The sequence below is a fragment of the Oncorhynchus keta genome, chromosome 9 (genome assembly GCF_023373465.1).
Source record: "Oncorhynchus keta strain PuntledgeMale-10-30-2019 chromosome 9, Oket_V2, whole genome shotgun sequence".
In the NCBI taxonomy this organism is placed as follows: Eukaryota; Metazoa; Chordata; class Actinopteri; order Salmoniformes; family Salmonidae; genus Oncorhynchus; species Oncorhynchus keta.
The window spans coordinates 11,227,752-11,240,112 of record NC_068429.1 but is presented as its reverse complement, the minus strand read 5'-3'; the positions used below and the strand labels follow the sequence as shown (position 1 = coordinate 11,240,112).

At 47.1% G+C, this 12,361-nt stretch overlaps 1 protein-coding gene and 1 long non-coding RNA gene across 5 annotated transcripts in view; both read left to right on the top strand.

Annotated features, from left to right (window-relative positions):
• Positions 1-12,361, top strand: part of LOC118387265 (mitogen-activated protein kinase kinase kinase 1) — a 50,067-nt gene that overhangs the window by 33,226 nt on the left and 4,480 nt on the right. For 2 of the 3 annotated variants that reach the window (XM_052525136.1, XM_052525138.1), the window contains exons 5-13: positions 337-453; positions 892-1,043; positions 2,883-3,007; positions 4,775-4,856; positions 6,874-7,042; positions 7,250-7,504; positions 9,485-9,606; positions 11,588-11,679; positions 11,944-12,136. In XM_052525136.1, the coding sequence (XP_052381096.1) occupies positions 337-453; positions 892-1,043; positions 2,883-3,007; positions 4,775-4,856; positions 6,874-7,042; positions 7,250-7,504; positions 9,485-9,606; positions 11,588-11,679; positions 11,944-12,136 (1,307 nt within the window). The remainder of the gene's footprint in view (positions 1-336; positions 454-891; positions 1,044-2,882; positions 3,008-4,774; positions 4,857-6,873; positions 7,043-7,249; positions 7,505-9,484; positions 9,607-11,587; positions 11,680-11,943; positions 12,137-12,361) is intronic. The other variant, XM_052525137.1, reaches the window with a different exon arrangement.
• On the top strand, positions 9,625-11,326 carry LOC127931729 (uncharacterized). Of its 2 annotated transcripts, none has more exons than XR_008142749.1 (3): positions 9,625-10,171; positions 10,270-10,465; positions 10,662-11,326. It is a non-coding gene; the product is annotated as an uncharacterized LOC127931729 (long non-coding RNA). The 2 variants fall into 2 exon arrangements; XR_008142748.1 differs by having other exon boundaries at positions 9,625-10,024; positions 10,221-10,465; positions 10,662-11,325.

The following is a 12,361-nucleotide window of genomic DNA, read 5'->3' as shown; positions in this document are numbered from 1 at the left end:
GTAATCGCTACAGTAGCAAATGGCCGGGTAATCGCTACAGTAGCAAATGGCTGGGTAAACGCTACAGTAGCAAATGTAGAGATGGAGCGATGTAGAGCTTCCTCTTACTAAAGGCTTGTGTCCCAAATGGCACTACTTTTGACCAGAGCGTTGTCCAATGTGGGGGAATAGGGTACTATTTGGGACAGATGGATCAGCAGGTCCGTATCGGTCTGTGTGACCATTTTTGGCCATCTGTGTGTGCCTGCGCGTGTTTGTGAGTGCGGTGTTGGTATGTATATACACACACACGTGAGTAACCCCCCGGTCTGCTGTCCTCCTCTCCATTCACTGTAGACCTGTAGCTGTGGCCGAGGGGCGTTCTGTATCCACGTCCTCTTCGTCATGCTCCGTGTCTTCCAGCTGGAGCCCTCAGACCCCCTGCTCTGGAGGAAAACCCTCAAAAACTTTGAGGTAACCTTCCAGCAACCAACCGACATGCCCTGTAACCAATCTGTGTAATTCCCTTTTCTCCCTACTGAGCTGAGCAAACTGAGCTGTACCGTACTGGCCTGTTTAAGGATCCACCATAGGTGCTGAAACCAGGACAATGTGAAAATGGGGATATCTGAAACCAGCACAGTATGCTTCAGGTCGAAACAATAGTTTGAGAAGGGCATACATGATTAGCTAAACCCATTTTGTAATGACCACTTTCCAAAGAAACTTCAAAGCTAGAATATTTCTAATTTATGTTAACTTTCAATAACTTGCACCATCTTGAATGCACGTTAGATATGCACTTGAATACGTAGATACTTTACCATTAGTAGAGAGAATGCCAATCTGACCCAAGATCAGCGTCTAGGGCAAATTTCTCCCTACGACTGCTAACGGTGGCACTGTCTCCAGGTGGAGAGCTTGTTCCAGAAGTACCACAATCGCCGCAGCTCGCGCATCAAGGCGCCGTCGCGCAACACCATTCAGAAGTTTGTGTCGCGCATGTCCAACCCCCACACGTCCTGTCCGTCCAGCAACTCTGGCGCCTCGAGCAACGACAGCAGGTAGTGTACAGACACACAGGGTACAGATGTTGTATTGTAAAACATTATGCAAGAAGGCCCTTGAATACCACCAAGTTGTATAAACATAAGTGGTGTCAAATGTTTGATTTTGATGTGAACGAGGGTCAAGCATTGGTTTAACACATTGGTCCAGCATCCATTTCTCTTTCCCTTTCTGCCCTGGCCGTTATTTTTATATATACAGTGGGGAGAACAAGTATTTGATACACGGACGATTTTACAGGTTTTCCTACTTACAAAGCATGTAGAGGTCTGTAATTTCTTATCATACTGTGAGAGACGGAATCTGAAACAAAAATCCAGAAAATCACATTATATGGTTTTTAAGTAATTCATTTGCATTTTATTGCATGACATAAGTATTTGATACATCAGAAAAGCAGAACTTAATATTTGGTACAGAAACCTTTATTTACAATTACAGAGATCATACATTTCCTGTAGTTCTTGACCAGGTTTGCACACACTGCAAGCAGGAATTATGGCCCACTCCTCCATACAGACCTTCTCCAGATCCTTCAGGTTTCGGGGCTGTCGCTGGGCAATACGGACTTTCAGCTCCCTCCAAAGATTTTCTATTGGGTTCAGGTCTGGAGACTGGCTAGGCCACTCCAGGACCTTGAGATGCTTCTTTCGGAGCCACTCCTTAGTTGCCCTGGCTGTGTGTTTCGGGTCGTTGTCATGCTGGAAGACCCAGCCACGACTCATCTTCAATGCTCTTACTGACGGAAGGAGGTTGTTGGCCAATCTGCCAATGACCTCCAGCAGGCCACAAATGTGCATGTGTCTGCTCAAACGGTCAGAAACAGACTCCATGAGGGTGGTATGAGGGCCCGACGTCCACAGGTGGGGGTTGTGCTTACAGCCCAACACCGTGCAGGACGTTTGGCATTTGCTAGAGAACCAAAATTGGCAAATTCGCCACTGGCGCCCTGTGCTCTTCACAGATGAAAGCAGGTTCACACTGAGCACGTGACAGATGTGACAGAGTCTGGAGACGTTCTGCTGCCTGCCACATCCTCCAGCATGACCGGTTTGGCGGTGGGTCAGTCATGGTGTAGGGTGGCATTTCTTTGTGGGCCGCACAGCCCTCCATGTGCTCGCCAGAGGTAACCTGACTGCCATTAGGTACCGAGATGAGATCCTCAGACCCCTTGTGAGACCATATGCTGGTGCGGTTGGCCTTGGGTTCCTCCTAATGCAAGACAATGCTAGACCTCATGTGGCTGGAGTGTGTCAGCAGTTCCTGCAAGAGGAAGGCATTGATGCTATGGACTGGCCCGCCCGTTCCCAGACCTGAATCCAATTGAACACATCTGGGACATCATGTCCATCCACCAACGCCATGTTGCACCACAGACTGTCCAGGTCTGGGAGGAGATCCCTCAGGAGACCATCTGCCACCTCATCAGGAGCATGCCCAGGCGTTGTAGGGAGGTCATACAGGCACGTGGAGGCCACACACACTACTGAGCCTCATTTCGACTTGTTTTAAGGACATTACATCCAAGTTGGATCAGCCAAATCCAGACCCCTATGGTTTGATACATTTGATTTCCATTGATAATTTTTGTGTGATTTTGTTGTCAGCACATTCAAGTATGTAAAGAAAAAAGTATTTAATAAGAATATTTCATTCATTCAGATCTAGGATGTTATTTTAGTGTTCCCTTTATTCTTTTGAGCAGTGTGTATGTATATATATATATGTATATGTCCTTTATTTTTCTCTTCCCCATCTCTCTCTGCATCCCCCTCTCTCTCTCTTTCTCTCTCTGACCCCTTCTCTCTCTTACCCCTTCTGTCTCTCTCTGTCAGTAGTCTGAAGGATGAAGAGGAGCAGATGTGTCCTATCTGTCTGTTGGACATGCTGGATGAGGAGAGTCTGACTGTGTGTGAGGAAGGCTGCAGGAACAAGCTGCACCACCACTGCATGTCTATCTGTGAGTACTACAGTACGCTATCAAAAGACTGCATGTCTGTGAGTACTACAGTACGCTATCAAAAGACTGCATGTCTGTGAGTACTACAGTACGCTATCAAAAGACTGCATGTCTGTGAGTACTACAGTACGCTATCAGAAGACTGCATGTCTGTGAGTACTACAGTACGCTATCAGAAGACTGCATGTCTGTGAGTACTACAGTACGCTATCAGAAGACTGCATGTCTATCTGTGAGTACTACAGTATGCTATCAAAAGACTGCATATCTGTGAGTACTACGGTTCGCTATCAGAAGATTCATGTCTATCTGTGAGTACTACAGTACGCTATCAACGCTATCAGAAGATGCATGTCTATCTGTGAGTACTACAGTACGCTATCAGAAGATGCATGTCTATCTGTGAGTACTACAGTACGCTATCAGAAGATGCATGTCTATCTGTGAGTACTACAGTACGCTATCAGAAGATGCATGTCTATCTGTGAGTACTACAGTACGCTATCAGAAGATGCATGTCTATCTGTGAGTACTACAGTACGCTATCAGAAGATGCATGTCTCTGTGAGTACTACAGTACGCTATCAGAAGATGCATGTCTATCTGTGAGTACTACAGTACGCTATCAGAAGATGCATGTCTATCTGTGAGTACTACAGTACGCTATCAGAAGATGCATGTCTATCTGTGAGTACTACAGTACGCTATCAGAAGATGCATGTCTATCTGTGAGTACTACAGTACGCTATCAGAAGATGCATGTCTCTGTGAGTACTACAGTACGCTATCAGAAGATGCATGTCTATCTGTGAGTACTAGAGTACGCTATCAGAAGTTCAACTCATTTAAACTTTTGACCCGTGTACAGTGTAATATGGTTCCTGTCATCTAAGCCAAGGTGAGCTCTGACATTGTCAAAATGGTTTTACCCCAGTAACACTTAGGGTTAGTTCATAAGGCGGGTATTGAAATCTGAATCTACGAGGTCCTGGGTACTGCTGTTTTTTTGTTCTACCAGATAATTAATTGCACTCACCTGGTGTCCCAGGTCTAAATCCGTCCCTGATTTTAGAGGGGAAGAATACTTTTTTTAAAAGCAGTTAAACTGGCATCAAGGTCCAGATTTTTCTATTTGCGGGGCATATGGTATTCTGTTGTAGTTGCTTTTAGGAACACTATGCACATATATATCCATTATGGCACTACCACTGTACACCAACTACTTCAACTGGTGAAGAAACACACTGAGTGAAAACAAGACTTTCAGAGATTCTACTCTGTCTATTTTAGTGCCATTTCACTGTATCAGCTTCTCTCAAAATACATGTTTTTTCACCCCACACCTCGTCAAACAGAGGTAGACTCTGTGAAGGGGGAAATTCTAATAGGCTCCGAGCCGTTAGCGACCTCCCCTAACATCGACTGACTGACTGCTTAAGACCTGGGTCTCTGTGGCCCGGCCTCAGACATGGACTCGTCTGACATTTAGTGACTCCATGCAGTCATCCATGAAGGTTTTATAGTCCAGCAAGCACCACCACAGGCCACTCCACTTACTCCCATTACACACACAGCCCTATACAGCCCTCTCGATAGTCTGCCACGTTCGTGCCGAGGCCCTAGCCCTCTTCTCTCTCTCTAAACTCCAGTCTAATTGTTGCTCCATTTTATTGGGGCATTGACTTCCTTGACAGCCAGTCAGTGCATTGTCCTTTTTTCTAAACTGGGGGAGAGCTAATTCTGTTGGACCGTCTTTCTGTCTCGCAGGGGCTGAGGAATGCCGGCGGAACCACGAGACGCTCATCTGCCCCCTCTGTAGAGCCAAGTGGAAGTCCCATGATTTTTACAGGTAATTTTAACATGCGTTTGTGTGGGCTAGGAACTAGTAACTCCTGGAAAGACTCCTGGGATGGGGGAGGGGGAATGATTTGACAGCGCACCAGCTGGTATCTGGTATTGTTGTGTGAAAGACGGGGGAAGCGGCTTCACTATATTTGTGTCTGAGAGGAAAGGAAACACCTGCCTCGTCTGAGATGACAGAACAGCTGTGGAGCTTCACAAATCTCATGCAAGCTGAATGCGAGTTATGGTTAACTAACAGTTAGCTAACAATTGAATGGTTTATAAGCTGTTTATAAGCTCATAAAGTGTTAGGGATTTGGAACTGCACAATGAGTCTGTGGATTCATTGCAGGCTACGTCACAGGCTACGCTACAGTGCATTCGGGAAAGTATTCAGGTCATTTTCCCCTTTTCCACATTTTGTTACGTTACTGCCTTATTCTAAAATTAATTCAATCGTATTTCCCCCTCAATCTACCCACAATACCCCATAATGGCAAAACAAAAACAGGTTTTTAGACATTTAAAAAAAAAACTGATGTTACATTTTCATAAGTATTCAGACCCTTTACTCAGTACTTTCCTGAAGTACCGTTGGCAGCGATTACAGCCTCAAGTCTTCTTGGGTATGACGCTACAAGCTTGGCACACCTGTATTTGGGGAGTTTCTCCCATTCTCCTCTGCAGATCCCCTCAAGCTCAGTCAGGTTTGATGGTGAGCGTTGCTGCGCAGCTATTTTCAGGTCTCTCCAGAGATCGGATTCAATTCCGGGCTCTGGCTGGGCCACTCAAGGACTTGTCCCGAAGCCACTCCTGCATTGTCTTGGCTGTGTGCTGAGGGTCGTTGTCCTGTTGGAAGGTCAACCTTCTGAGATCCTGAGCACTCTGGAGCAGGTTTTCATCAATGACCTCTCTGTACTTTGCTCCGTTCAACTTTGCCTTGATCCCGACTAGTCTCCCATTAGCATGTTAGTGGTGCTATATCATTCTAGGTCAAACAGGGCTACGCTAACGCAGTGTGCCAGAGCCATCACATTAGCGGTACGCTAGGCTATATCATTCTAGGTCAAACAGGGCTACGCTAACGCAGTGTGCCAGAGCCATTCCACTTAAAGCTTAATAGCAAACAACTGAGCCCAGGTTGGGAGTTCAGGAATACCAGTGTCAACAGCCCCATCATATATACCCCACACACACACACACACACACACACACACACACACACACATCACCATTCGACACTCACCCCACACACATCACCATTCCCTTAGCTCTCAACTCTTACAACCAGCCACTGTAAAGCATTATAGAACTAAAAACGATAGACATTTTAATGTCTCCACAATGTTTATCTGAATGCTCTAGTGGTGTATAATGTTACTTACCCCTGAATGAGCCCATGTCGTACCATAAGTACATGCTAAATACACTAGCCTCAAGAACGTCTTTGAACTTGGTGCCATGTGTGTGAGTATACACACGTATGTTAGTGTGCGCACCTGTGTTCGTAGGTTTGTCGTGAGCTCGATCCCCTCCACAGTGCGGTTATGTGAGCCAGACAGCCAGGCACCAGCCCTTGTTTTGTGCGTCTGCCTGGGAATGAAATGATAGCTGTTGTTGTTTCCCCCCCTTAAGACATGAATACTGTCAGAAGGTATCTGTTACCCCTCCACCCTGAAATTGTACCCAGTTGTTTTTCTATGTTTTTTTTGTTGTTTGTTTGCAATTATGATGACCCGCTATCTAATTTTCCAGTTTTGCTGGGTTGATTCCTGGTGTCTTTAGAATATGATTCCCCCACCTCCCCCTATTGACAACCCCCCTTCCATTTCATTATATTCTGAAAGTATACTCCTGAATCCTGACCATGCCTGAATCAGCATATTCGTGGCCATTCTTGATTGTAATATCAAATGCTCAGAACTACAATTCAAACTTAGTCTAGTTACCTGTCTACCACCACCATTTTGAGTCCCCCAAAAGTCGCTAAAAGCTCAGACTGACTTTGGCTTCTTTCTCGGCAGCCATGACCCCTCATCGGTCTCCATGGAGAATGCGGCAGCGTCATCGTCCCACAGTGAAGGGGGTTCAAGAGGGGGGTCATCGTCCCAGGAGGGGGACTTCACCCTGCCCCAATACGGGGTCCAGCAGATTCCCCAGACCTACAAAGAACTTGCTGAGCCTTGGATAAAGGTGAGAGGGGTGGGAAGATGGACGTGGGGGTCTATAATGTAGGGATCCTGTCTTATACTTTCAAATTCTTGAATAACCTTTTGGGCTTGCATTTTTGGGACTATTCCTTTCCCTTTGCCTACAAAGAGGGGTTTACGTGTACTTGTGTCTCTATCCGATCAGTGCCATATTCCTTTCAGACTAATTTACTGTCTCTGTCCTCCCAAGGTGTTTGGCATGGAGGTGGTGGGTTGTCTGTTCTCCAGGAACTGGAACATCAGGGAGATGGCTCTGCGGCGGCTGTCGCATGACGTCAGCGGCGCGCTCCTCCTGGCCAATGGCGAACGCTCCTGGCCGGGGGCGGGGCTAGGGGCCGGGGCCGGCTGCTCTGAGGTGTCAGGTGACGTGGTGGTGGAGTCATGCTGTAGTGTCCTCTCCATGGTGTGTGCTGACCCTGTCTACAAGGTCTACGTGGCTGCACTGGTGAGACTCAACATTTAGTCATTTAGCAGATGGTCTTATCCAGAGCCACTTAACAGTTCCTGCATTCATCTTAAGATAGCTAGGTGGGACAACCACATATCACAGTCATAGCTGATAATTAAATAGTTATCAGCGAAGTTGGTGCTAGTAAAAAAGAGCAATGTGAGTGTTTTAGTACCTTATTTTCTTAAATATGACTGTACCATACTCCAGCTGTCAAGGAAAGCATTTTGGCCCCATAAAGTCTGAAGCCCTGACCATAAACAGAGCTTCCAAAACGTTTGTCTTCCAGGAATCACCATCACTTCAAAGACAAATGATACACTGTACTGCATGTACACAGTGATTGCAATGCATCGAGGGTCAAGTAACTTCAGCTCATTGCCATGAACCCGGTGCTGAACACATGAACCGTATTGTTAACGGTACTCAGGAATTGATTAGTTGGCCCTACCCGATCTCCGCTTTCACCCCTTGGCCTGTCTCTCTCACACCACAGGTCTTGAATTGTCCTAAAGTCCACTTCAACAACAAGCTAGCCTGGCTAGTCCTGAAGTCAAACCAGCAGGGATTCTCCAGGGACAGACTGAGCGTCTCTTTTTTTCACTCCTCCGAGCCGAATTTCTTCTACTTCGTCTCTTTTAGAGAACAATATTTATTGGTGGCTTAAAAAAAAAAACACACAAAAAAAAACTGCAGAACCTCTGGGGAGCTTGACATTTCCCCCCACGGCACTTTGCTTCAGCAGAGCTGCGGTTATGGAAAACAAAAAGGGTTCTGTCTCCTCTTGGGGCTTTCCAGCGTGTTTAGCAGCAGACAGACTTTTGGCGTCTGTTGTATTCTTCGTTTAAGACAAAGCAGGGGATGTTGGTAATGGCGGGGAGTGGACTAAAAATACCATGGGCACAACCAGAGTTGGAAGAGTGGGACAAAAATCGACTTAAATTGCCGTTTTGAAAAGCCTACTTTGTTTGAGGCAGCCTTAGAAAGTGTGCTCAGAGTCGTTAGCTACGTGCACACTACCTAGGACCTTGTAACGAGTGAAAATGCCAGAGCCACCATTACAATAACTTTGATGGGGGTCCTATTGTCTTGCCTTGTCATACCATGTGATGTGGCTTCCCCTTTGGAAGTTTTGTTTGTTTTGCTAAAATGCTTGTTTATTGATATGATCCGTCTCTCCTGAGAGTAGAGTAGGCTGTGGAGAATGTAGTAATGGAGGTTGAGGGAGAGGGAGGGACTGCGTGCGTGTATGTAGTGCTGTGTTTGAGTGATTTGTGAGTGAGTGGGATGAGGTGGTTGGAGGAAGGAGTAGCCTTGTCTGCCTGAGGGAGGGAGGGGGAGAAAGAGAGAAAGGGACTCAGACTCTATCGGTCTCTGGGCAGCATTCCAATGCAACGCTCTATCAGTCACCACTCCCCACACCTCTTCTCTCTCTGGGAGTAAGGGTCAGGCTGCACCGCCTGTAACCCAGCACCTCTACCCCTCTCCTGGGGGGAGCACCACCAAGTGCCTTCCACCTCCAGCCGAGGCCACAGAGGGTCTCTTATGACCTTGTGGTCAGGCCCAGGTGGACATATTCTCACAGGAATAGACGGGGTCGTAACTCGACTGGGTCGAAAGCTCAATTTCCCCAACCGCCTTATTAGTGTTACATTTGGGCTCCAAGAGGTCTTGTGTTGCGCATTTATTTTTTAATTTGAATTGTTTTTACGCAACTTTCAGTCTCAGCATTTCCCGTGTTTGGTTTAGTCATGTAGGGCCCAATTGTTTTTGGGGGGGCTTTATATAAAGTATTTAAAACTCATAGTTGATAGTAAGTTATTATACTTTAGACTGGACGATATTGTTGTCACATTCACTATCACTGTTCTTATATTTACCCATGTTCCACACACAGGACTAGGGATAGTGTTTGTAGTACTGACTGTATGTTTAAAGTGTTAATGTGAACCCTGGCCTCTCACCCCCTTGTTGTAGAAAACCTTGCGGGCCATGCTGGTGTACACGCCCTGCCACTCTGTGTCTGAACGCTCGCGCCTGCAGCAGCTGCTCCGGTCCGTGGTGGAGACCATCCTGGTCAAATGTGCCGACGCCAACAGGTAAAGTCAGTCTGAAACTTCAGAGTGGGATAGATATGGGAGCCTGACGACAACTGCTTGTAGCTAGTGCCCTCAGGTGGAGAATACAGGACATGTTAGGTTTCTCCCAGTATGATCAGCGGTGAGTTCTATTGGGAATATTCACATCTGAGCCTGAAGGTCTGGAGTGCTGCTGGTTTTCTGTTCTACCTGATAATTAATTGCACCCACTTGGTGTCCCAGATCTAAATCAGTCACTGATCAGAGGGGAATCACCCACTTGGTGTCCCAGATCTAAATCAGTCACTGATTAGAGGGGAATCACCCACTTGGTGTCCCAGGTCTAAATCAGTCCCTGATCAGAGGGGAATCACCCACTTGGTGTCCCAGGTCTAAATCAGTCCCTGATTAGAGGGGAATCACCCACTTGGTGTCCCAGGTCTAAATCAGTCCCTGATCAGAGGGGAATCACCCACTTGGTGTCCCAGGTCTAAATCAGTCACTGATCAGAGGGGAATCACCCACTTGGTGTCCCAGGTCTAAATCAGTCACTGATTAGAGGGGAATCACCCACTTGGTGTCCCAGGTCTAAATCAGTCACTGATTAGAGGGGAATCACCCACTTGGTGTCCCAGGTCTAAATCAGTCCCTGATTAGAGGGGAATCACCCACTTGGTGTCCCAGGTCTAAATCAGTCCCTGATTAGAGGGGAATCACCCACTTGGTGTCCCAGGTCTAAATCAGTCCCTGATTAGAGGGGAATCACCCACTTGGTGTCCCAGGTCTAAATCAGTCCCTGATTAGAGGGGAATCACCCACTTGGTGTCCCAGGTCTAAATCAGTCCCTGATTAGAGGGGAATCACCCACTTGGTGTCCCAGGTCTAAATCAGTCCCTGATCAGAGGGGAATCACCCACTTGGTGTCCCAGGTCTAAATCAGTCCCTGATCAGAGGGGAATCACCCACTTGGTGTCCCAGGTCTAAATCAGTCACTGATCAGAGGGGAATCACCCACTTGGTGTCCCAGGTCTAAATCAGTCACTGATTAGAGGGGAATCACCCACTTGGTGTCCCAGGTCTAAATCAGTCCCTGATTAGAGGGGAATCACCCACTTGGTGTCCCAGGTCTAAATCAGTCCCTGATTAGAGGGGAATCACCCACTTGGTGTCCCAGGTCTAAATCAGTCCCTGATTAGAGGGGAATCACCCACTTGGTGTCCCAGGTCTAAATCAGTCCCTGATTAGAGGGGAATCACCCACTTGGTGTCCCAGGTCTAAATCAGTCCCTGATTAGAGGGGAATCACCCACTTGGTGTCCCAGGTCTAAATCAGTCCCTGATTAGAGGGGAATCACCCACTTGGTGTCCCAGGTCTAAATCAGTCCCTGATTAGAGGGGAATCACCCACTTGGTGTCCCAGGTCTAAATCAGTCCCTGATTAGAGGGGAATCACCCACTTGGTGTCCCAGGTCTAAATCAGTCCCTGATTAGAGGGGAATCACCCACTTGGTGTCCCAGGTCTAAATCAGTCCCTGATTAGAGGGGAATCACCCACTTGGTGTCCCAGATCTAAATCAGTCCCTGATCAGAGGGGAATCACCCACTTGGTGTCCCAGGTCTAAATCAGTCCCTGATCAGAGGGGAACAATGAAAATCAGCAGTGGAAATGGCTTCCAGGTCCAGATCTGAATTTCCATGATATACTGTATATCTCCAAGAACGGACTCAAATATGGGAACCTTTACTTGTGGTATAATAATACTGTTAGTCAACTGATTTCCATGATTCCTGTCTCATTTCAGTAGGTCTATGTTGCACACTGTATAATGTTGTTTAAGGCAGAACTAAAATGTTGCTTAATTTGGTCAGAATGTTAACGTAGTCTGTCCACAAGAGATAACATACTGTATAAAAGTATGAGTATGAATGATGGCAATTAGCAGTCTAGCATGGACATTCATTCTGTGTGTCGTTCCTCTTTGTCGATTCTGCGTCGTGTCCAGTCGTACCAGCCAGCTGTCGGTGTCCACACTACTGGAGCTGTGTAAAGGCCAGCTGGGAGAGCTGGCTGTAGGTAGAGAGATCCTCAAAGCAGGTAAGAGCTACAAATACCATGCAGCTACTCTGGGTTATCAGTGGAAATGTAGTCCTCTCCCCATATCACATACTCACCAGGATTTATATATGAGACTTTGACTATCTGATGTCTTCAGTGTTTTTTTCCCCCTTCTCAACAACAGTAGATATGCCACTTGTTTAATACTCAATATCCATCTGGCCATTAATGCCCAGGTGCCTCGGTCCTCGACATCCAACTGGCAACTCACTACAAGCGTCTCTTCCTATCCATCTCTCTCAGGGTCCATTGGTATTGGCGGGGTGGACTATGTCCTGAACTGCATCCTGGGGCCCCAGACGGAGGCCAATAACTGGCAGGCCCTGCTGGGCCGTCTGTGTCTGATTGACAGGCTCCTGCTGGAGTTCCCTGCTGAGTTCTACCCACACATCGTCTCTGGAGGGGACTGGCACCAGTCTCAGACCCTGGGGGATAGGTACGCAATCTTATCGTCTTATAGACTTGTTCTTGTATAGCCTGATTGACACCTAGCTGCTGACTCGAGTCAGACTCCCTGGGAGAGGTAGAGGAGTGCCACAGGGATGAGTGTTGTGCCCAGTGATATTTCCCTGACTTAGTAGTTTGGATCTTGTAGTCACGTAGCCTTGAGCTCACAGCATTGAGATGGTGACCTTGTCCTGGTATAGCCTCGATCACCTAG